Raw genomic sequence first — 22,298 nt, forward strand, 5'->3', positions numbered from 1 at the left:
TGCTGCAGAACATTCTAAGCCTGGTAAGTATTTCTAGTTGAAATTCTTCAATCTCACTACAACCCTGACAAGAAACCACGACTTTAATCTCCCGGCATGATTAGTTTTGATCTTAAGCCGCACAATGGAATGAATGCCCCCAAATACTCAGAACAAATCTTATTAATGTCAAAACTACATTACATACCCTGTAGGAGATCAGAAATCATTCTTTACATCAAAAGAACAGGAAAGCTTCTGGGATGCACAGAGAACGTCCCCTTACACCCTTTGCTACATCCTAAAACAAGCATTTTTTTTAAAAAATATATTAAGAGCAAACCGGAAATTAGCATTCTGTGCCTACTGAATGTTCTGGTCACATTCGCACACGTTAACTCATTTAAGTCCTGCCAACAAAGTAGTCCTGCCACTGTTAACAGTCTACATTCGTTGGCAGTGCAGTCGGAGAGATCTGGAATTTGCTCAAGGTGACACACTGCAGCAAGTAGGAGTCAGGATTTGAATCTGAAGCAGTGTCCTCCCCCCCCCCCCCCCCCCGCCGCCCCAGCCACCACGCAGAAAACACAGGTCTACTACGGGGAAATTAATGATCCACAGCCTTTCAGAGGTTCTGCGCCATAAACGGGGAGACAACCTGGTCCTCGTGACTCTTCGGTCTCTCTGTTCTCACCCAAGTGCATGACTGCGGGAGCAAAGCGACCACGTGAGCCTTCTCCCTGCCCCCGCGAGGGCCAGTGCCTGTCTGGCCAAGGGCAAGTCACAGGTGCGCCAACGTGCCAGGACTGGATCCGGAGCCCGAGGGCCCGAGCTCCCCCGCAGCGTCACTGGACGGACGGGCGGGGACCTCGCCCAGGTGCGGCCTCTGGACGCGGCAGGTCACCAGGGCGCTCAAAGGGAAGCTGGAGACGAAGCGATCAGCACCGTGAAATGGGGCCCGCCGGGTTGGGGGGGGCGGTACGAATGACCTTGGTCGCGGCCTCTATAACCCCACTGACGGCCTCCCGCGGTAGCGCCGGGGTCCCCTGCCAGTGAACTAACTACCCGGCGCCGCCACACTCCGCACAGATGCCAGGGCGAGGCTGCAGCGGGCGCTGGCCCTCCCCACGTGGACACCCTCCCCGCCGGGGGCGTGGCCGCCCGCGCGGGTCCGGCCAATGAGCGCCGCCGCTGGGCTCACCCGGTTGGGCACGCCGGCCGGCGGGGGCTGCGCCACCCCGGGGGCGGGGCTCCGGAGCCGGGGCGAGGCGCGGCGGGTCACGCGGGTCGCGGCGCCGGGCTATAAGTAGCGGCCCGCGGCGCGTGCCTCCAGAGTGATGGCTGCCGGCGCGCGCTGCGTGCTGCTCCTTCTCGGCCGCTGAGGCGCCCGCGGGTGCTTCCCGGGTGGGTCGCCAAGCCCCGCCGGACCGTCCTCGGAGCCTCCGCCCGGGCCGTCGCCTCGTCGCTCACAGGTGCGTGCGCCCGTGGCTCCAGCCCCCCGCCGCTACCTGCTCCCGTCGTCTCCCGCTCGGCCCTCCGTTTCCTCTGGTGAGTGGTGGCGCCACCTTGGAAAGGCTTCCTTCTCGCTGTGGGGCCGGGCGCCAACGCCGTGGCGCGGGAGGCGGCCGGGCTCTCGCTTCGTTTCTGTCCTCCTCCCTCCCCCACCCCGCCGGCTCGCCCGCCCGCGGGCCTTTTTGGCGGTCCCCGGGCGGCGCGCGCGGGAACGGCCTTTTTCCGGTTTTCGTGGGAAGGGCGCGCGCGCGCGGGCGGGCTGGGCGGCAGGCTGGGCGCGCGCCGGCCGAGGAGGTCCCCGGCGCCACGTGCCCGCCGCCTGGCGCGCCCTGCTCGGGTCGGGGCCGGGGGGCTGCGGGCGGAGGACAAGGTCTCCCCCGGCCCCCCCCCCCCAGCCGCGTGGGCCAGCGCGGGGCGCCACGCCGGCCCCCCCAAGGGCGCGCTGCTATTGTTATTTTCTCCCCCCTCCCCCCAGGATGAACTTGCGTCCTTTCTCTTCTCCGCCATGGAATTCTCCTCGCTTTTAGCCCTCCAGAGCCAAAGAAACCCCAGACAACAGATGCCCATACGCAGCGTATAGCAGTAACTCCCCAGCTCGGTTTCTGTGCCGTAGTTTACAGTATTTAATTTTATATAATATATATTATTTATTATAGCATTTTTGATACCTCATATTCTGTTTACACATCTCGAAAGCCGCTCAGTAATTCTCTTATAATTAAAAAAAAAACAAAAAAACAAAAAAGAAAAACCACTAGTCTAGAGAATGGCATCTACCGTGGCAACGCTGATTACCAGTACTATTGCTGCTACTGCTGCTTCTGGTCCCCTGAAGGTGGACTACCTATGGATGCTGATCCTGGGCTTCATTATTGCGTTTGTCTTGGCATTCTCCGTGGGAGCCAATGATGTAGCAAATTCGTTTGGTACAGCTGTGGGCTCAGGTGTAGTGACCCTCAAGCAAGCCTGCATCCTAGCTAGTATCTTTGAAACCGTGGGCTCCGCCCTACTGGGGGCCAAAGTGAGCGAAACCATCAGGAAGGGCTTGATCGACGTGGCGATGTACAACTCGACCCAACAGCTGTTGATGGCCGGCTCCGTCAGTGCGATGTTTGGTAAGTTCTTTTTATGTATTGCCCCTTAGTGGTGGGTGAGCAAATGGGTAGTTCCATTTCTGGGCTCTCCTTTTCAGATTTTTTTTCTTCAGAACGTACTGCAGTCCTAGGAATTTTGTCATTTAATGAAACTTGCCTGTGTTTCAGGTTCTGCTGTGTGGCAACTAGTGGCTTCGTTTTTGAAGCTTCCCATTTCTGGAACCCATTGTATTGTTGGTGCAACCATTGGTTTCTCTCTTGTGGCAAAGGGGCAGGAGGGTGTCAAGTGGTCTGAACTGATAAAAATTGGTATGTTTAATTCTAAATGGTTTTTAAATTGTATTTTTTATTGGAGGGTTTTAAAATTTTTATTCTTGTTATGTGCTACCATGGCATTATATGAAATATATGGTGTAAAATGGAGGGATAAGAAGTTTTGAAGATACAATATTAAAAATTTAAAGTGGGTTTTTTTTCTTTTGGTTTCTGATTTTCATTAGTTGACCTTTTTTTTTTTTTTTTTTTTTTTAAATGTGTTCTGTTCCAGTGATGTCTTGGTTCATCTCTCCACTGCTTTCTGGTATTATGTCTGGAATTTTATTCTTCCTTGTTCGTGCATTCATCCTCCGTAAGGTAATCTTTCACCTCTTTTATGACCTTTGATGGGATTCAGACTGCTGGCATTCTTGCAGTTATGATTGGTATGGGTTTGGAAAGTTAAAAAATTTATGTTTGGTATATGTCTTATATGTTGCTGAGTTCTCTCAAAGAAACAAGTTTTCAATAATCAAGAATGCATTCAGGAACGGAAAATTGAATGAGTACTCTGGTGTGCCAAGTAATAGGAGAAGCTGGGAATGAAAAAATAAGGAAATTTATTCAGGGTGGCTTTGTACAGGTGTTTGCAGATGATTGCTTTACCTGAACCATCACATGCAAACCAGTTTGACTTATAAGCTTGGGGTTCAATGAGTCACAATGTCTTTTGTGGCTTTTTTTTTTTTTTTTAAATTTTTTTTAGTTAATAGTTAAATTGAGTAGTTTGGGTCTCCAAGTAGTTAGTTTTGATAATCCTAACCAGTTTATAAGTTTCTAGGTGGGGGGATCCCTGGGTGGCGCAGCGGTTTGGCGCTTGCCTTTGGCCCAGGGCGTGATCCTGGAGACCCGGGATCGAATCCCATGTCGGGCTCCCGGTGCATGGAGCCTGCTTCTCCCTCTGCCTGTGTCTCTGCCTCTCTCTATCTCTCTGTGACTATCATAAATAAATAAAAAAAAAAATTAAAAAAAAAAAAAAAAAAGTTTCTAGGTGGGGACTCTGTCTCTCATAGTGACTTGACTAATTTCTTAGACTAGGTAAAAAGAGCCAGTAAAGGTAGTTTTTGGTTTGTTTTGTTTTTCTTGGCAAAAAAAAAAAAAAATTTCCAGACAGTCATTTAATTTCCTTCCCCATTTGAAAATCCCTTTTGAGTGACCCAATAGCATTTCTTTTATCAAGAAGTCTGATGTTGGCTCCAAAATGTAGACAACAAGGGATGTTGTTGCTAGACTGAGTTACTTACTGAGTAAGAATAAATGCATTTTTCTCAGGAAACAAAGTTGTCCTTTTTCTGAGGTGAATAGCTCTTAACGGTCCATTGTAAGTTCTTAAAAATGCTCCTAAACTGTAGAAATCTGAGTGAAGGGAGATAGGTAGCTTAATCCCAAGGGGTAAGAATATATTCAGACCCACTTGTTTGGACTAGTTGTAAGCTGCTGTAGGGAAGGGTTTGTACCTCTAGAAATAATGACTGGTAAGTTGATTCATTAATCACTCTTCCTATGGCCTGAGTCTGGCAGATTATAGCAGTTGAATACTTGGAAAATTTGAAACGTGTAGTTGGTTGTAATTTGAGAGTAAATAGTTCATTGTTACTAATGGATTAGAAGTTTGGTATTGTTCTACTTCGGAAACAAGTGTGATGAGCACCTACCCTCTCAATCCCCACAACTGCCGTACTATATAATATGATTCTTAGATTTGAGGCTTACCAGTAGTCATAGGTCAGATTTTTCAATGTTCTTATTATACCCATATAGCCTGCTCCATACTAGAGAACCAGGAGAATTGATAGGATCCCCTGTTAGGGATTCCTGCTTTATAAAAGTTTTACACTGCGTCTTTGTTGATTGTTGGGAAGCAGATTGTTCTGATTCTGGGGAGGCTTTGTGTATTACAAGACAAAACAAACTTGTCTTCTTTTTTGGAGGGATAATGATGGTGCTCAGAGATGTGAAGAGGGATTTTTAGTGCCCAGGATTTCTCATTTGAGAAATGCATGGCAGGTATTTTTTTACCCACAATTGAGAGCTTAAGTTAAATATGTTAACTTCTTAACTATGTATTATTCATGTGGGAATGAGAATGGACATGATCAAGAATGATTGGAATAGTGTTTAAAACAATACTGATTTTGAGGAACTTCTTTATCTCCAAACCCCCCTTTCCTTGTCATGGCCCATATATACCCTTTTGTCCAATCTATCAGTGAGTTTTTAGGTGATGAATGTAAATAGTTCTGATTACTGTTAGATTATAAATCCCAAGGAAAAAACATCCTTATGCTAGTAAGCTAAAGTCTGAATATTTGACCATTTTGATGCTTTCCAACTTAAGATTTTATTTGGGGAATTAATATTAAAATTGATTTTTCAAAATTTTCTGTTTTTTGAATGTTCAAGGTTTTTGGGTAGTCTAGTAGGAGGAAAAACCAGAAAGGAGGTGAGGTACTTCTCCTTAAGGACTGGGGGGCAGTAAACAAGAAATAGGGGAAAAGGGAAAGTTTTCCTGTGGAGTATTTAAATGCTAGTCAGAGAAAACTGGTTTCTTCAGCATTCTCCCTTTTGTTAAGAATCCCATTAAATCTAGGACATCTTTTCAAACTCAGAGGAGCCTTTTTCTTTAGACAAAGGCTTGTGGAAATATCCAGTATGTAAACAATGGGCTAGTCTGGTTGAAGATAGGGAGTTATGAAGATCATCTTTTCACATCGCACATAACTGCATGATGAGATATTTACATTATTTCCAGGTAAAGTTTCAGATGCATGTTAGATGGGTCATACAGTAATAAAAAATACTCTAAAGTTGTTAGCTGTCGTTATCTCTTGTATGGGACCGAGATGAGTCGGGAGGAAGCAAAAGGGAGGACACAGTTTTGTTTTATCCCCTCCCCTCCCAGTCAATTTATGATCTTAGCTTTTTTTTTTTTAAGATTTTATTTATTCATGAGCGACACATAGAGAGGCAAAGACATAGGAGGGAGAAGCAGGCTCCCTGTGGGGAGATCAATGTGGGACTCAATCAGGGATCCCGGGATCACGCCCTGAGCCCAACGCAGATGCTCAACCATCGCTGAGCCACCCAGGCATCACTGAACTTAGCCTTTTTTTAAATTATGAGCCTGTGTTTCATAATAAACCATAGTAGCATCATTCATTCCCTACCTTCCCCCCAACTAATTAATTATTGGCTACCTTCAGGGAATATATAATTGGGCTATATAGAAAAATAAAACATAAGCTACTGCCGACTCTTATTAATTTGATTCAGTACCATATTACCAAAAAGTATTTGAAAATCTGTTAAGGGATGCCTGGGTGGCTCAGTGGTTGAGCGTCTGTCTGCCTTCGGCTCTGGTGATCCCGGAGTCTGGGCATCGAGTCCTACATCAAGCTCCCTGCAAGGAGCCTGCTTCTCCCTCTGCCTAAGTCTCTTCCTCTCTCTGTGTGTGTCTCATGAATAAATAAATAAAATCTTAAAAAAAAAAATCAGTTGAGAGGTCCCTATATAATGTTTATAGAACCCTAACAGGTTTTGGCTTTGGGGGGCTTTTAAAACCATGGATAGTTCTTAGAAGAAAAATGCAGTATGCATCAAATTTATAACTTTATTGACTGTCCTTGGAGTGTGACCCACACTGTTGAGTTTTTCCAGGATGCTTAACAGTTTCTAGGTATAGAATAGTTACTAGGCATAAGCTATTTTTATTTTATTTTCCTATTTGTAGCATTTATTTGTTTGTATATTTATTTATATATTATATATGTATATTTAAAGTATGGCTACCTAAAATTCAAAGTGGTTTTCTGGTTTTCATTGCTAAAGTATGGAAGCTAAAATTCAAAGTGGTTTTCTGTGAGGGCTCATTTCTACTGATTTGGAACAGCATCTTCTGTTGCGTGCATCTCTGGCCTCTACCTCCCTCGTCCTAATGTCTGATTACCCTAATCAGAAGCTTTATTTATTTTTTTTTAAAGTTTTTTTTTTTTTTAAAGGTTTTACTTATTTACTCCTGTGAGAGAGAGAGAGAGAGAGAGAGAGAGAGAGAGGCAGAGAGAGAGAGAGAGGCAGAGACACAGGCAGAGGGAGAAGCAGGCTTCATGCAGGGAGCCTGACATGGGACTTGATCCCCGGTCTCCAGGATCCTGCCCTGGGCCGAAGGCAGTGCTAAACCGCTGAGCCACCAGGGCTGCCCAAAAGATTTTATTTTTAAATACTCTCTGTGCCCATTGTGGGGCTTGAATTCACAACTCTGAGATCAAGAGTCACATGCTCCACTGACTGAGCCAGCCATCCGTCCCTAGTCAGAAGATTTAGAATCACTTTGGGTCTTTTTCTCAAGATTTTCTTTTGGATTGTGATCAAGACAACATTAAACCTTTGGATAACATCTTCAAAGTTTAGTCTTTCTGTATATTCAAATCTGTGTTCTCTTGAAGTGTTTGATTTTAGTGTTTTCCTGTAGAATTATTACACATTTGTCGTAAGTGGAACTCTTCTTACTTCTAGTCACACTGTCCTTGCAATTCCTTAAACATTTTGAGTTTTTGCCTCAGGGCTTTTGTACTTGCTGATATCTCTGTCTGGAACATCCCCCCCCCCCCCCCCAGTGGCTTGCTTTTTTTTTTTTCCCTCCTTAGGTATGTACAGAGTTTGTTGACTTAACCACCTATGTCTTTGTACCCCTCATAGTCCCAGTGTGCCTCTCCTTCCATCACTTCCCCTTATCCTTTATTTTCTTCATAATATTTATAGCTACTTTATTCTGTACTGGAATGTAAATGTAAGTTCTTTGAGGGCAGGAATTTTGTCTCATTTATTCCCATATTTTAGTGCCCAGGGTAGTGTTCTGCAACAGTCTGTTTAATGAAGAGGAGACTTAGTGTACAGTTGATTTTTATCTTCGCACTTTGATAAACATTAATAATGGCATGTTTATTGATGTCTAGAAAAGATGGTTGCAGGTAAATTCTGCATGTTTTGGTTTTAAGAAATCTTTGCAGACATGGTGAGAAATGTCCTAACATCTCAGTCTATTTCTTTCTTTTTAAAAATTTAAATTCAATTTTGATACCATATAGTATGACATTTAGTGCTCATCTAATTATGTGCCCTCCACAGTGCCTGTCATCGTTACTGATTCCCCCCACTCACCTCCCCTCATAGTCTATTTCTTGACATCTTTTACAAATGTATAGTACATCTCAGATGTATGTTCAGATTTACATCTGGACATCAGGTACCTTAGAACAGTGGGTCATGGGAATCCTTGGGTGGCTTAGCAGTTTAGCGCCTGCCTTTGGCCCAGGGCGTGATCCTGGAGTCCCGGGATCAAGTCCCATGTCAGGCTCCCTGCATGGAGCCTGCTTCTCCCTCTGCCTGTGTCTGTGCTTCTCTCCCTCTGTGTCTCTCATGAATAAATAAGTAAAATCTTTAAAAAACAAAAAAACAAAAACAGTGGGTCATGAAACTGATTATTTGAGATATTCCCAGTTATTAGTATAGGTAGCCTTGTTAGAAATAGCACCCCCCCCCCCAATAATTAAAAAAAAAAAAGTAGAAACTTAAATTTAGGTAGATGTAAAAGATGAGATCAGCCTTGGTAGGGAGACTTCCAGGAACAAGGCCAATTGGGCTTTTCCTACTATTATGGAGGCCATTAACTGGCACTATAATTCTTGAATCTACCCTTTTACAAGGTTCTGTGGAAATAACTAACACCTTTTAAGGTATTGATCTTCATGATCTTTTTACAGGCAGATCCAGTTCCTAATGGTTTGCGAGCTTTGCCGGTTTTCTATGCTTGCACAGTTGGAATAAACCTTTTTTCCATCATGTATACTGGAGCACCTTGTAAGTACATATCAAAATATTTAAATGTGAATTTAAAGTTGTTTATAAAACTTGCATTAAATGCCCAATTTACCCCTTTTTGCTTTACAGGGCTGAAATCTCCTAGAAGGTGGCTGGCCTGCGCCCATTTCAGAAGGCTGCAGGCTAGTGTATGCTGAGTTAACCTAGATAGTTTTTCAACCAAAGAGACCTGCTCAGATTCTAAATCACTACAGACCTTTACTCTTTAGTCTTCACAGGATCCACCGATAATATGATCTTCTCCCTCCCCTTTTCCTATCTATTATGCTAAAAAAAATACTGGAATTATACTGACCTCGACTACCTGAAGAGTCATTAGTTATATTTGGTCTTCAATAATCGGTCATTTAGGACTGGTTTGCTGGATATTCTCATTTTTCTCTCCCAAATGGAGCTACTTTGGTTTCTAAGCACTAAATTTACTTCCTGAATCTGCTTGAATGAGAAGAGTTGGGATGTTTAACAACTGGTCTAAGTGCACTTGGAAGAAGAATTTTTGCAGCTATGAGGAAATAATTTGTGAGGATATAAAGATTGAAATGATTACTTTTATTTTGGGACTAAGGCAAAGTATGGATTAAATTATACATGTTTAATTTAGCAGCTGAAAAAGATCAGTCACTTGTAACAGATCAGGACAGTACATGCTTTGATCAGTTCAGTTTTGCTCTCTAGGGTCATTTGACTTGATGGTCAAGTCAGTGACTTTTGATCTTTTGATTGTGACCCACTGGAAAAAATACATTGTACATTGCTACCCAAGACACACGTGTAGAGACAGGAGGGAAAAACAAAATAGTATATTTTTTTTAAGGATTTATTTATTTATTCATGAGAGACACAGAGAGAGGCAGAGACCTAGGCAGAGGAAGAAGCAGGCTCCATGCAGGGAGCCCGATGTGGGACTCGATCCTGAGACTCCAGGATCACATCCTGGGCTGAAGGCAGACACTCAACTGCTGAGCCACCCAGGCATCCCAACAGAATAGTATTTTGAAGCTACTTACCCTCACTATATGCCGTATACTCATATTTTCAGACAGTTCTCTAGCTTTTTTTAATGCTCATTGGGGCCCACTACATTGATCACTTTTCTAACTAATAGACTGTAATTCTTAAACTTCACTGAAGTAATAAGTCACCAAAAATGGAATTAGCTAAGTATTTTTAACCTTGTCTTTAATTTTAGAATAATTAGGAAAGAAAATGGACAACTTTATGAGAATATTGATCCTACTTAGGAGATATAAGATTCCTTAGCCAAATGGTACAGGCAAAGAAAAACTTGGATGCTACATTTCTTTTGTTTTGAATTGACTGCTTCGTGCTAAACTAAAAAAGTCTTGTGAGGCTCTGAGCACTGATGTTTTAACTGGTAGAGCAAATCTCATAGTTCCGTGAAATCAGAAACATAAACTTTCAATTGTTTTTGAAGAAGGAACTTGGAACATTTTCTGTTCTTTTTTTTTTTTTTAATATTTTTTTTATTTATGATAGTCCCAGAGAGAGAGAGAGAGAGAGAGAGAGAGAGAGAGAGAGAGAGAGAGGCAGAGACACAGGCAGAGAGAGAAGCAGGCTCCATGCACCGGGAGCCCGATGTGGGATTTGATCCCGGGTCTCCAGGATCGTGCCCTGGGCCAAAGGCAGGCGCCAAACCGCTGCGCCACCCAGGGATCCCCATTTTCTGTTCTTTGTGGATCATTTACAAGAAAAATTTCCCCTCTTATTTCGAAACCCTTTTGGACTTTGAATATAGGCAAATTTAAATTGTGATACAGATTGATTAAATTTCATGTATATTTTAGTTTGTGTGACTAATCACATGGTTAGAATTGATAGGAATTAAAATGGAAAGATTTATAGTCACTATAGAACCTTTAGTTTTGAAGAGACTATAATTTATATCTGATTTTTAAATATCAATCATTGGGACAATAGATTTTCCATTTTATAAGTAATTTAATTCCTAATCAGAATAAAAAGCAAAAGAACTGCAGGTAGCCAAGCTATTCTTGGATGAACTATAGATTATTATAACATCTCTTAGGCTTAATAGAATTCTATAGTGCGTTGCTTCTGTCATTAGTCTAGGCTAGTAGCTTGGAGTCTGTTGGCATTTGAGTCATAAGCAGGTGAGGAATGGTACTAATGATCCCAAAGTCAGGTGAAAAGTAGGCAAGTCTCTAAGATAGGGCTTGTTAATGAAATTACCACTAATTTTTTTTCTTTTTGTGAAAGATAGCCCTTTGAACTATTCTTATCTTTTGATAGATAATATTCTGGTTTTCTGTATCTTAGTTTGATAATGTCTCCTAAGAGATAATCTCGTTAAAGGATTTTACTGGAGGGTAATACAATGGATGTGATAACTTCCACAGAGAATTCTGTCAGTATGACAAATGTGACTCTTGGGGACCCTTTCTTTTTTAACATCAAAATCTGTATGTGCAAACATAATGTGTGGCAGCTACCATCTGGAGTTTAGGGAGTGGAACACTTCCATTTTTTTTTCCATAGCTAGTTGCAGATCCTCAGTATAGTGATCCTTATTATCTACTAAGCAAAGAAAGGAAAAGAGCTAGTTTTTGAAGGAGGTTGGGATACTTGAACCTAACAGGTGTGGAGAGTGGACCAGAGGTGGAGGTGTGGGTTTCGGATGACCATGGGATTTTTCTCCCCTCCTGAATTTGTGTAGTCATTAGCACTATAAACCCTGTGGACCTAAGGCTGGCAGCAGTTAGAAAGGGTGATGGGCTGGCTTGGGGAACCCCAGAGTCCCCAGAGGAGGGTTTACACATTGTTGCAGGGGGCTGTTGCCCTGGGGTTTTCAAGATGCACCATTTTATCTCCTAGTGCTGGGCTTTGACAAACTTCCTCTGTGGGGCACCATCCTCATCTCGGTGGGTTGTGCAGTTTTCTGTGCCCTTATCGTCTGGTTCTTTGTATGTCCCAGGATGAAGAGAAAAATTGAACGTAAGTACCAAATTGTGACAGATCATTTTAACTAGCAATGTGCTTGTTTCTTCTTGTGTGATCACTTAATAAAAATCCACTATTTGGATAGATTGACAAAGTCAAAATTTTAAATGAGATTTCAGGATATGGCTTATTGTCCAAACTATTTTTGTTGACTTGTAATGACCTGAGATCTAGTCATAAAGAAATATTTGACAGTGCTGGGGACAAACTGTTATTTAACCTACTTTTTAGTGTACCTTGACATCAGTTGCTGGTAGCAAACAGAGATGTAGCTTAACATTAATTGGGAAGTGTGAGGATATTTTAATGTGTTAATAGGGGTGTAGGTACAAAATATTTTCAAGGAAGAAACTTTGTCCTAACCTCTTCCGTGTGTAACTTCAGATTTAGACATGCAAAGCTGAGTCACATATTAATATCTGACTTTAGATTTGGCTAATTCTCAAAATTGTAGCAGAGATTGTAGAGGCAGACATTTTCTGTGTTAATGTGAAGGAATCATTTAGACCATTACTGCGTGCGGTAGTAGAGTGTAATTAAACGGTGGAATAAATTTTGTCAGTGTCCGTCTTCTTTATATCTTGTATTTATTTCCTTATTGGCTAAGATCTGTTAGAGTAATCTTTTTCTGCCCTTTTCATTTGCAAATGCTTGGTTAGTGATTTCAGGTTCCTCTTTGGGAAGTGGAGGGATGCATGGACTGCAGGGGCACTAGGAAGAGTGCTGCGTCATGCAGCTGCACTGAGGTGGCTCAGAGAGGCTCTAGTCTGTGCTAGCCTGCTTCGGCCGAGCGCATGGTGGGAGTGAGGCTTACATGACTTCCTGACCTCATTTTTCCCCTGGTTTGGGAGAAGATGAGACAAATCATGCTAATGTTTTATGTCCTGGTCTGTAGCTTGGTTGTGATGCCTGAATGAACATGTAAACATACGGGCCTTGGTAGACTGGGCAGAAAATGCTCCTGCCTAGTCATGGCATTTAGAACCGTAAGGCAGAACCTTAAGGCACACCTGTGTTTTACAGAGCTGGAAATTCAAGGTGGCAATCTTTACCGGCATTGAACTGTGTTTGAGGGCATTCCTCTTTTAAAAAGAACATGAATTGGATGCAGTGTAAATTTTCAATCTCTCAGCGTCATGCTTTTGAGGTACCTTTCACCTCAGAATGGGTCAGCAGGGAACTAGGAATGGTTTTTACCCTTATAATACCAAAACCTTTGTTTCGTAAAGGAGAATACACAGCAAAGCCCGTAAAGCCTAAAATATTTTACTGTCTGGCCCTTTACTGAAGAAGTTTCTGACTTCTGAAGCATTGCTGATTTCTTCCCAAAGGAGAGATACATGATACGGCAACTGAAGTAGATAGGAAAAATTATCCTGAATTTTCACTGAAATATATTATTTTGAGATGGATTTTTTGGGGGGAGAAGTGAGATATGAAACAAGTGAGTTTGGTCAAAACCAAATCAAAAACCCCTTTTTTTCTAGGAGAAATAAAGTCTAGTCCTTCTGAAAGCCCCTTAATGGAAAAAAAGAATAGCTTGAAAGAAGACCATGAAGAAACAAAGTTGTCTCTCAGTGATATTGAGACCAGGAATCCCATTTCTGAGGTAGGGTCTGCCACTGTGCCCCTTCGGGCTGTGGTGGAGGAGAGAACAGTTTCGTTCAAACTTGGAGACTTAGAGGAAGCTCCAGAGCGAGAGAGGCTTCCCAGCGTGGATCTGAAAGAGGAAACCAGCATAGACAGTGCCATGAACGGTGAGTGGAGTTTCTTCAGTGGGGAAAATAGAATTTTACTTTGTTACTTGTACTGGTGAGGAGGCTCACTGTTTGGACCTGATGCTCTTTGTATTTAGTGTTACTGTTTTGGTCTTGGCCAGGGGCAGTGCAGTTGCCTAATGGAAACCTTGTTCAGTTCAATCAAGCCGTCAGTAACCAGATAAATTCCAGTGGCCACTATCAGTATCACACCGTGCATAAAGATTCTGGCTTATACAAAGAGCTGCTTCATAAATTACATCTTGCTAAGGTGGGAGACTGCATGGGAGACTCTGGCGACAAACCCTTGAGGCGCAACAATAGCTATACTTCCTATACCATGGCAATTTGTGGCATGCCTCTGGATTCATTCCGTGCCAAAGAAGGTGAACAGAAAGGGGAAGAAATGGAGAAGCTGACATGGCCTAACGCAGATAGCAAGAAGCGAATTCGAATGGACAGTTACACCAGTTACTGCAATGCTGTGTCTGATATTCACTCGGCATCCGAGATGGACATGAATGTCAAGGCAGACATGGGTCTGGGTGACCGAAAAGGAAGTAGCAGCTCTCTAGAAGAATGGTATGACCAGGATAAACCAGAGGTGTCTCTCCTCTTCCAGTTCTTGCAGATCCTTACAGCTTGCTTTGGGTCATTCGCCCATGGTGGAAATGATGTCAGGTCAGTTGACTTGGAATCTCAGCATCACACTTTCTATTTTTATGTCACCTTATCCCTTTTATAAGGCTATGCTGTGGCTTTGGTACTCAGACCACCCCATGGGACATAAATAGTCTAAAGAGGATGTGGTAATAGCAGTTACTGACTTAATAAAATATGCAGTAATTTTTTTTTTTTTTACCAACTGTGACTGGCACAGTTGGTAGAACACGTGACTCTTGATCACAGGGTTGTAAGTTCGAGCCCCATGTTTGAGTGTAGAGATTCCTTAAAAATAGTCTTTAAAAAAAATTCTTTTCCTTTAGAGATTACAAAGAATGTTACTGTAGATGATAAACACAGATATTCTTCATGGAGAGATCTTCTTGTTTATTGAGATAGGATCCAGTTCTGTGATAGTAAATTCTGTGGACTGAGATGAAAAACTTAAAAATCACGGACCTACATAATGAAGTTGGAGGCTGTTAGCCTCAGTTCTGTGGTTTGTAAATTGGTCATTGGAACCTGAGTTCTAGGCTACCTGTTGGAAAATAGGCCACCAAATGCATGGGATTTTTCTCTGTGAGCAGCTTTCATTTTCTTCTGCTATGCATGTTGGGGTTCCATTTATTTCTATTGAAAGGACCATTTCCTAAATGAGCTTGACCACTTTGCTTTAAATAATCTAGTAGATCATTTAGCAAACTGGACCTTGCCGAGTTCTAGTTCTGCCTGAAAAATCTTCTTTGTCCTCTTTCTTCTTTCAGCAATGCCATTGGTCCTCTGGTTGCTTTGTATCTGGTTTATGACACAGGAGATGTTTCTTCAAAAGTAGCAACACCAATATGGCTTCTGCTCTATGGTGGAGTTGGTATTTGTATTGGTCTGTGGGTTTGGGGAAGGAGAGTTATCCAGACCATGGGGAAAGATCTGACACCAATCACACCTTCTAGGTAAGTTGGTAAAGCAGATCTTAAGCTAATGCTCATTTTCTTAGGGTGCGTAATACTATGTAGTATTAACACACAAATGTTCAGCTAATGTAATCCAAGCTTGTGTAGGTTCCTGATAATTACTCTTGTTGTGAACTTTTTAGATTTTTATGTATTGTCTGGCCCTTATGCATGATTTTGGTCAAATATTCATCTCTGGTGGTCTCTTAAAAATGTAACTTTTCTGAGAAAGGAGTGTGTGTGTGTGTGTGTGTAGTGAATAGCTCTGTATACTTGTTTATTTGTCTTAGGAGCTAAGGCTGTTTATTAAATTCTTCATAATAAACATGCAGACTTTAATAATGGGCTTCCAGTAAAACTTAAAACCTCAAAACATTAAAGAAGAGGGAAGAGAGCCTGATTTAAAGTAGATTTCAGGAGCTATATAGCAAATTAAAGATGTTAGTGAAGGTTTTGTCTGAGTAGAGCTCAGTAAGATTGTGTTAACTTTGAGGTAGGGTTAGCTTATAAAAAAACAACTTCCATTCTTGACAAGTAATCTTTTTATGTCTTCAGTGGCTTCAGTATTGAATTGGCATCTGCTCTCACTGTGGTAATTGCATCAAATATTGGTCTTCCCATCAGTACAACACATTGTAAAGTAAGTGTAATGTATACGTACTGTGTCTATTGGATAGTTCTAGTAATACTTTTATTTTTTGTTTTTAAGCATGATATTGTGGTTTAGAAACTTTTATGCAATTGAAGTCTTTGAAGAGTTTACAAATTTAGGACAAATGACCACAATAACGTAAAGTCTTATAATTTACAATTCCTTGGGTCAGTACTCTTATTTAAACCAATAATGTATGTTATCCCCAAATGATGGCAAAAGTCCGTTTAGCCCATCTGTAAGGCTTACTGGGCTATTGAAGGGCAGCATGACTTATGGAACGCATATATTCATAGCTTCTCAGAACTGAAGTACTAAGAATCTTGTTGAATTCTGAAGTTGCTTGATGGCCATGTAATAACTATAGAAAAAGGAAGAAACTGGCTTCCTTGAGGCAATTTAAGTTGGTTCGTCATGGAGCCTGTGAGTCATCCTTTTTCTTCTAGGGTATCTCCAGGTGATTGGCTATATGAGGTCTAATATCTGCCCCTCTCTAAAATGATGTTTGGAAAACTTGAAAATTAATTTATTAAAAACAGTCATTATTAAAGCAGTTGATTACATTCCAGTAGCTCAGGAAAGAGAAAGGAAGTGTTTTCATATTTTACCCCAATTAACACAGATTTAATGATTGGATTTTTATATTGCCTCCATCTTCCCATGAGTAATCTGTTTCTTAACCTGTTACAGACCATCTTTCATGGAATCTGTCTCATCCAGCAGTCTGGGGCTCCTTACCTATGTAGGGTCATATGATGTCTGTTACCAAAATATCATTGGCCTTTACTAACCAGTTTCCTTGATACCCCTTTCTCTGCTAGGTGGGGTCTGTTGTATCCGTTGGCTGGCTCCGATCCAAAAAGGCTGTTGACTGGCGACTCTTCCGCAACATTTTTATGGCCTGGTTTGTCACGGTCCCCATTTCTGGGATTATAAGTGCTGCTATTATGGCACTCTTCAAATATGTCATCCTCAGAGCTAAAGCTCTTTGAGATTAAAATTCATGTCAATGTTTGGGGCCACCTTACACATTCCTGCTCCTTTGAAGAAGGATCACAGTGTTACAGAAGACCGACAAGAGTCTTTTTAAAGTTTGGGAGCTGTGGGAGGGAAGTGTTACTTGTGCTATAATTGCTTTTGTGCTAAATATGACTTGTCTCAAACTTAGCTATGTAAAATAGCCAGGTTTCCACTGGTTCCTATTGAGGTCCCTTTTCCTTCTGGGCTGTGAATTCCTGTACATAATTCTCTACTTTTTGTATCAGGCTTCAATTCCATTATGTTTTAATGTTGTCTCTAAAGAAAACTTTTTTTTTTTTTTTTAAACAACCATTCAGAGCCATTTGACAGTGTGCTCTGTTTTGGTGGTTTCACCAGCTTCTGCCCTAACATGCACAGGGACTTAACAACAGAAACATAACTGAAGCTTCCCTTGTAGTCTCTTAGAGAAATAGAGCCATTTGTACTCTGCCCTCCTGTCGGTAGTGGCAGGTTCCATTGGCATATGTGGGAATTTCTTATAGGGACGAGGTTCTTTGGACACTGAAAATTTAAGTTAGTAGTAACTTCTTTGCAAGCAGTTCATTGACTATTATTGCTAAAAAGAAGTAGGAAGAAAAAGCCTTCTGGCAGTCTGGGTTATTTAAGAGTTCTGGCAGTGTGGGATGGATGAATGGAGTGGAATATGAACTTTGGACAAGTTAAATGGGACAGCCTTCCATGTTCATCTGTCTACCTCTTAACTGAATAAAAAAGCCTACAATTTCTAGAAAATTTTGTCCTCATGGTTTTTGTTCTTATTTGAAGCATCTGGACTCCAAATGAATTAGCCCTAGGCCATTTTTAGGAGAATGTGAATATCTTAAGTGGGAACTACCGACCCACTTAAGTTTCCCCCCACTCCTCCTTGTTAAATTTGTGATCACAGAATATATATATGTTATATGTTGTAGCCTTTTGGCATTTTTCCTTGTAATAGCACAGTCTAGATACTTTCATGTTAGCATGTATAAATCTACTCATTGTTTGATAGCCACAAAGTTTTCCTGTTTGAATGGTCTGTTTTACCAGATCCTTTAGAGTGTTCCTAGCTTTGCTGTTATGAAGGATGCTAAGATGGGGGTGTGTGTATGTGTGTAGAGCTCAACTTATTTAAAAATTCTGTTTTTTTTTTTTTTTTTAATTTACGATAGTCATACAGAGAGGGAGAGAGAGGCAGAAACATAGAGGGAGAAGCAGGCTCCCTGCGAGGAGCCCGATGTGGAATTCGGTCCCAGGACCTTGGAATTATGACCCTGAGCTGAAGGCAGACGTTCACTGAACCACCCAGGTGTCCCGGGTTCTTGAGTCTCATTCCTTTATCAGAACAGTTTATGAAAAATGCATTGCTTTGCAAACTAGGTTGAAAGTTCCTGTCCTGAGAGTTGTGTTGTAAGAAGAGCTTTTGAGAAGCCACACTGTACTGCATAAAACTATGCCTGCCTGACTTAATGCCTGAGAGAGAGAGATTAGATCACTGGTTGGGTACATGCCATAGACTTGCTGAGTCAGTATTCACCATTTAAGGTCAGACACTGGGCTAAGCTTTTCATCTACATTTAACTCTCAGGACCTCTTTGAGTAGGTCTTTTACAGATGATAGAACCGGCCTGGGGAGCTGTATCTTGCCCAGTATTACATGTTAACAGAGAATGGACATCAGTTGTAGCCTTTGGGGCTGGTGGAATGTAGCCTTGTGACTTTTATTTGAGGAAGGAGGGAGGGGGCCCTGTATGGTAAAGAGAACTTAGCATTAATCCCTGAACTGAAGGTTTTGGGGGAGACACTCCTCTTAGTTTTGGTATTAGCTTTCTTTCCTCGTGACCTGACACAAGCCTCGATCCTGTCTTCCTGTGATGAAATGAACTCTCCTGAGCATTTTCTCCTTGGCTTGGGAGAGAATAGCTGAGAAAATACTTGAATCAAGGATGTGTTTCTCTAGGAAGAGCAGCTAGATCTGGGGAAGAGGAACCCCAAGAGCTAGAAAGAGACCAGAGAAAGTTTGTATTTCTGGATACAGTAATATGCACTGCCATGGGTCAGGGATACATGCTTTGGAGAACCTTGGTCTGTGTTTCTTGGGCATAGATGTCTTTTTTTAAACAACGTTTTTAAAATCAAGGTTGTATGTGGTTATGGAGGAGTCGTGATTCAGTAAAGCTTATAACAGAAATGGGTCTCCCACCACCATCTCTCTTTTCCTGATGCTGCTCCACTCAGTCTTTTTTTTAAAAAAGATTTTATTTATTTATTCATGAGACCTACAGAGAGAAAGAGGCAGAGACACAGGCCAGAGGGAGAAGCAGGCTCCATGCAGGGAGCCCGACTTGGGACTTGATCCTGGGTCTCCAGGATCTCTTAGCTGAAGGTGGCGCTAAACTGCTGAGCCACCTGGGCTGCCCCACTCAGTCCACTTGGTATTTGCCTCAGTGTTGCCGAATGATAACATGTTTGTAAAACTACTTGGCCCTTGGATGCCTGGGTGGCTCAGCGGTTGAGCATCTGCCTTTGGCTCAGGATGTGATCTCGGGATCTGGGATTGAGTCCCAGGTCGGGCTTCCTGCATGGAGCCTGCTTCTCTCTGCTTGTGTCTCTGTGTCTCTCGTGAATAAATAAATCTTAAAAAAAAAAAAAAAAAAAAAACTACTTGGCCCTTCCAGCTTTTGGCTTTTGACTTCCCATTGTGGAAAATGATGAAAAACAAAAAAAAAAAAATTTTTTTTTAAAGATTGTATTTATTCATGAGAGACACACAGAGAGAGGGCGGGGGCAGAGACACAGGCAGAGGGAGAAGCAGGCTCTGTGCAAGGAGCCCGATGCGGGACTCGATCCCGGATCACTCCCTGAGCTGAAGGCAGATGCTCAACCTCTGAGCCACTCAGGAGTCCCTGATATAAAGTTTCAGTTGTCTTTAACTTTTACCATACACTGACCCAACCTCCCACTTTCACTGTATAATTGGTCTTAATTTTGCTAAGATTATACTTGTATTTAGAAGCTGTTACTGAACTTCTGAGCTTGTTTTGTTTTTTTTTTTTTCCAAATTCATTTATTTGAGAGAGAGCCCAAGTGAGAGGGGAGCAGGAGTGGGAGAAGCAGACTCCGCACTGAGCAGGGAGCTGGACTTGGAGCTTGATCCCAGGATCATGACCTGAGCCCACGGCAGACAATTGACTGAGCCACCCAGGCACTCTGATTTTCATATATATCTTAATTGCCAATGGTTTTTTATTGCCTCATGCCAAAATTTTGTTAAGTGCTCCAAATTTTGGTAAGGTTCTTGATTTCCTACCTGTGGTGTGAAACTTGTTTCTTTGTAATACTGTTCTCTGCCTTTCTCTTCTGCTCTACTTGAGAGATCTAAATCTCATCCATTGTTTCACCTGAGACACTGAGCTATTTGAAAAGCTGAGAGGGGTCAGCTGGCTGTAGATTGCTGAGGTGTTGATACCAAACTATTCCTTTTGTGACAGATGGAGACTTTTGAGAGTTTATGAATAGAGTTTTTTAAAAAAACTAAAAGAAAACACTGGAACTGCTCATTGGCCTTAGTCTTTGCCTTTGTAATGATTGGGCTTTAATGTAAACCTGTTTTGTTATATTCAGAGATGATGCTGGATTTCTCTCATCTGAGCATGCTGTGGTGCAATGCAGAATGCTGCTTATTAAGAGGACAAGATGGTTATTTTCTGGGGACTGCTGATATAGCAAGGTCTCTCCTCCCATAGTATTATTGCTAAAGACCTAGATAGCAGGTTTCTAGTTCCCATTCATTCTATTTCTAGAAGCAAGCAAATGTTCTCTAATTGCAGGCTTGGGCTGAATGCCTCAACAGTGTTTCCCACTGTGCTAATTGGAAAAATATAATTCTGAACTAACTGTGTCCTGCTTTGCAAAATAATAGTTGGCAGCTGAGTTGCCACTTTGGTTCCTAAAGTAAAGTGGTGCTTTTTAGGTTAGCTCTAAGGATAATGGATCTTTGGAAATTCCAGGGGGAACTTTTTTTTTTTTAAAGATTTTATTTATTTATTCATGAGAGACACACAGAGAGGTGGAGAAGCAGGCTCCATGCAGGAAGCCCGATGTGGGACTCTATCCTGGATCTCCAGGATCAGGCCCTGGGCTGAAGGCGGCACTAAACGGCTGAGCCACCCAGGCTGCTCCAGGGAGAACTTACACTGTGTATAAGGACCATTAGAGAACAAGCTTCAGCCCATACGAACTCAGTGCCTATTGATTTGGTACCTTTTTCTAGGAGCTTTTATTACTTTTAATTTCAATTAAAATTTTTCGGGGGGCAGGTTCTGGGAATGTTAGTCAATATTTCCCATTAGTTGAACAGTCCTAGGAGATGCTTTGTATGTACTTTATTGATTTGGAAGGGAGATAATTTTTTTTTTTTAGCTAAGATCTTGGGCTTCTGGCGAGCTTTCCATCCACATCAAATATGGTTAGCCTTGCCAGCTTTTTGGGAATACTGTCAGCTTGTGTGTATAGAATCTTTGGTTTTTCACAAGAGTTCCTGTTAGAGTCTAGTATAGAGAAGGGCTTTAAACTCAAAAGTTTCCTTTGGAATCAGAGGTCTTAAAGGCAGTTAATTACCTCATGTGTGCAGTATAGTATAGTGGTTAGGAACATAAGAGCTGGAGCCACATTTATCTGGGTTCTAATCCCAGCTTTAGCATTTGTTAGTTGTATATCTTGGAGGCTGTTTAATCTTTCTAAGCCTCAGTTCCTTGTTTAGATTGGTGAAAATACTGGTACTTATGTCACAGGATTTTCATGAGGTTTATATGAAATAATGCATGTGAAGTGTGTAATGCCTGACACTTCATAAGCCCTTTGTAAATAATGTTAATGGATCTCATCCTCCAAATAAATATAGGTAATTTTCTTGATGATGTTCAACTTGACATTGATAACCTTTCCTCCTTGACTGGTGGGACAAATAATTTTTCTTAACTCGTTCATCATTTCTTTTTTCTTTTTTTTTTTTTAAGATTTTATTTTTTTAAATTTATTCATGAGAGACACAGAGCGAGAGAGAGGCAGAGACACAGGCAGAGGGAGAAGCAGACCCCACGCAGGGAGCCCGATGTGGGACTTGATCCCAGGTCTCCAGCATCACGCCCCGGGCTGCAGGCGGTGCTAAACCGCTGCGCCACCAGGGCTGCCCTCGATCATCATTTGTTTTTCTTTTCTTTTTTAAAAGATTTTATTTATTCATGAGAAACACACAGAGAGAGGCAGATAGAGGGAGAAGCAGGCTCCCTGCAGGGAACCCGATATGGGACTTGATCCCCAGACCTGGGGATCACGCCCTGAGTCAAAGGCAGATGCTCAACTGCTGAGCCACCCAGGCGTCCCTCTATCATCATTTGTTAAGTCTAAAATAAAGGACCTAACTTTGGAGTGTCTTTGAGGAAAAGTATATAGGACTCTATAAATTGGGATTAGATTAAGCTGAGTGACAGGAAATCCT

The 22,298-nt window shown here is 42.0% G+C and overlaps 1 protein-coding gene across 2 annotated transcripts; it reads left to right on the forward strand.

Annotated features, from left to right (window-relative positions):
- The first annotated feature begins 1,300 nt into the window (after positions 1–1,300).
- On the forward strand, positions 1,301–17,551 carry SLC20A1 (solute carrier family 20 member 1). 2 transcript variants are annotated; one of them, XM_055327350.1, is made up of 11 exons: positions 1,301–1,527; positions 1,967–2,606; positions 2,754–2,894; positions 3,133–3,218; positions 8,660–8,756; positions 11,631–11,750; positions 13,244–13,513; positions 13,636–14,194; positions 14,941–15,126; positions 15,682–15,766; positions 16,600–17,551. In XM_055327350.1, exons 2-11 carry the CDS (start codon positions 2,258–2,260, stop codon positions 16,768–16,770), a joined length of 2,064 nt encoding a protein of 687 aa, XP_055183325.1. In that variant the 5' UTR covers positions 1,301–1,527; positions 1,967–2,257; the 3' UTR covers positions 16,771–17,551. The 2 variants fall into 2 exon arrangements, with proteins under 2 accessions (XP_055183325.1, XP_055183326.1); XM_055327351.1 differs by having other exon boundaries at positions 1,305–1,451.
- Positions 17,552–22,298: the final 4,747 nt, after the last annotated feature.

The sequence above is a fragment of the Nyctereutes procyonoides genome, unplaced genomic scaffold, assembly GCF_905146905.1.
Source record: "Nyctereutes procyonoides isolate TBG_1078 unplaced genomic scaffold, NYPRO_anot_genome, whole genome shotgun sequence".
Taxonomy (NCBI): domain Eukaryota; kingdom Metazoa; phylum Chordata; class Mammalia; order Carnivora; family Canidae; genus Nyctereutes; species Nyctereutes procyonoides.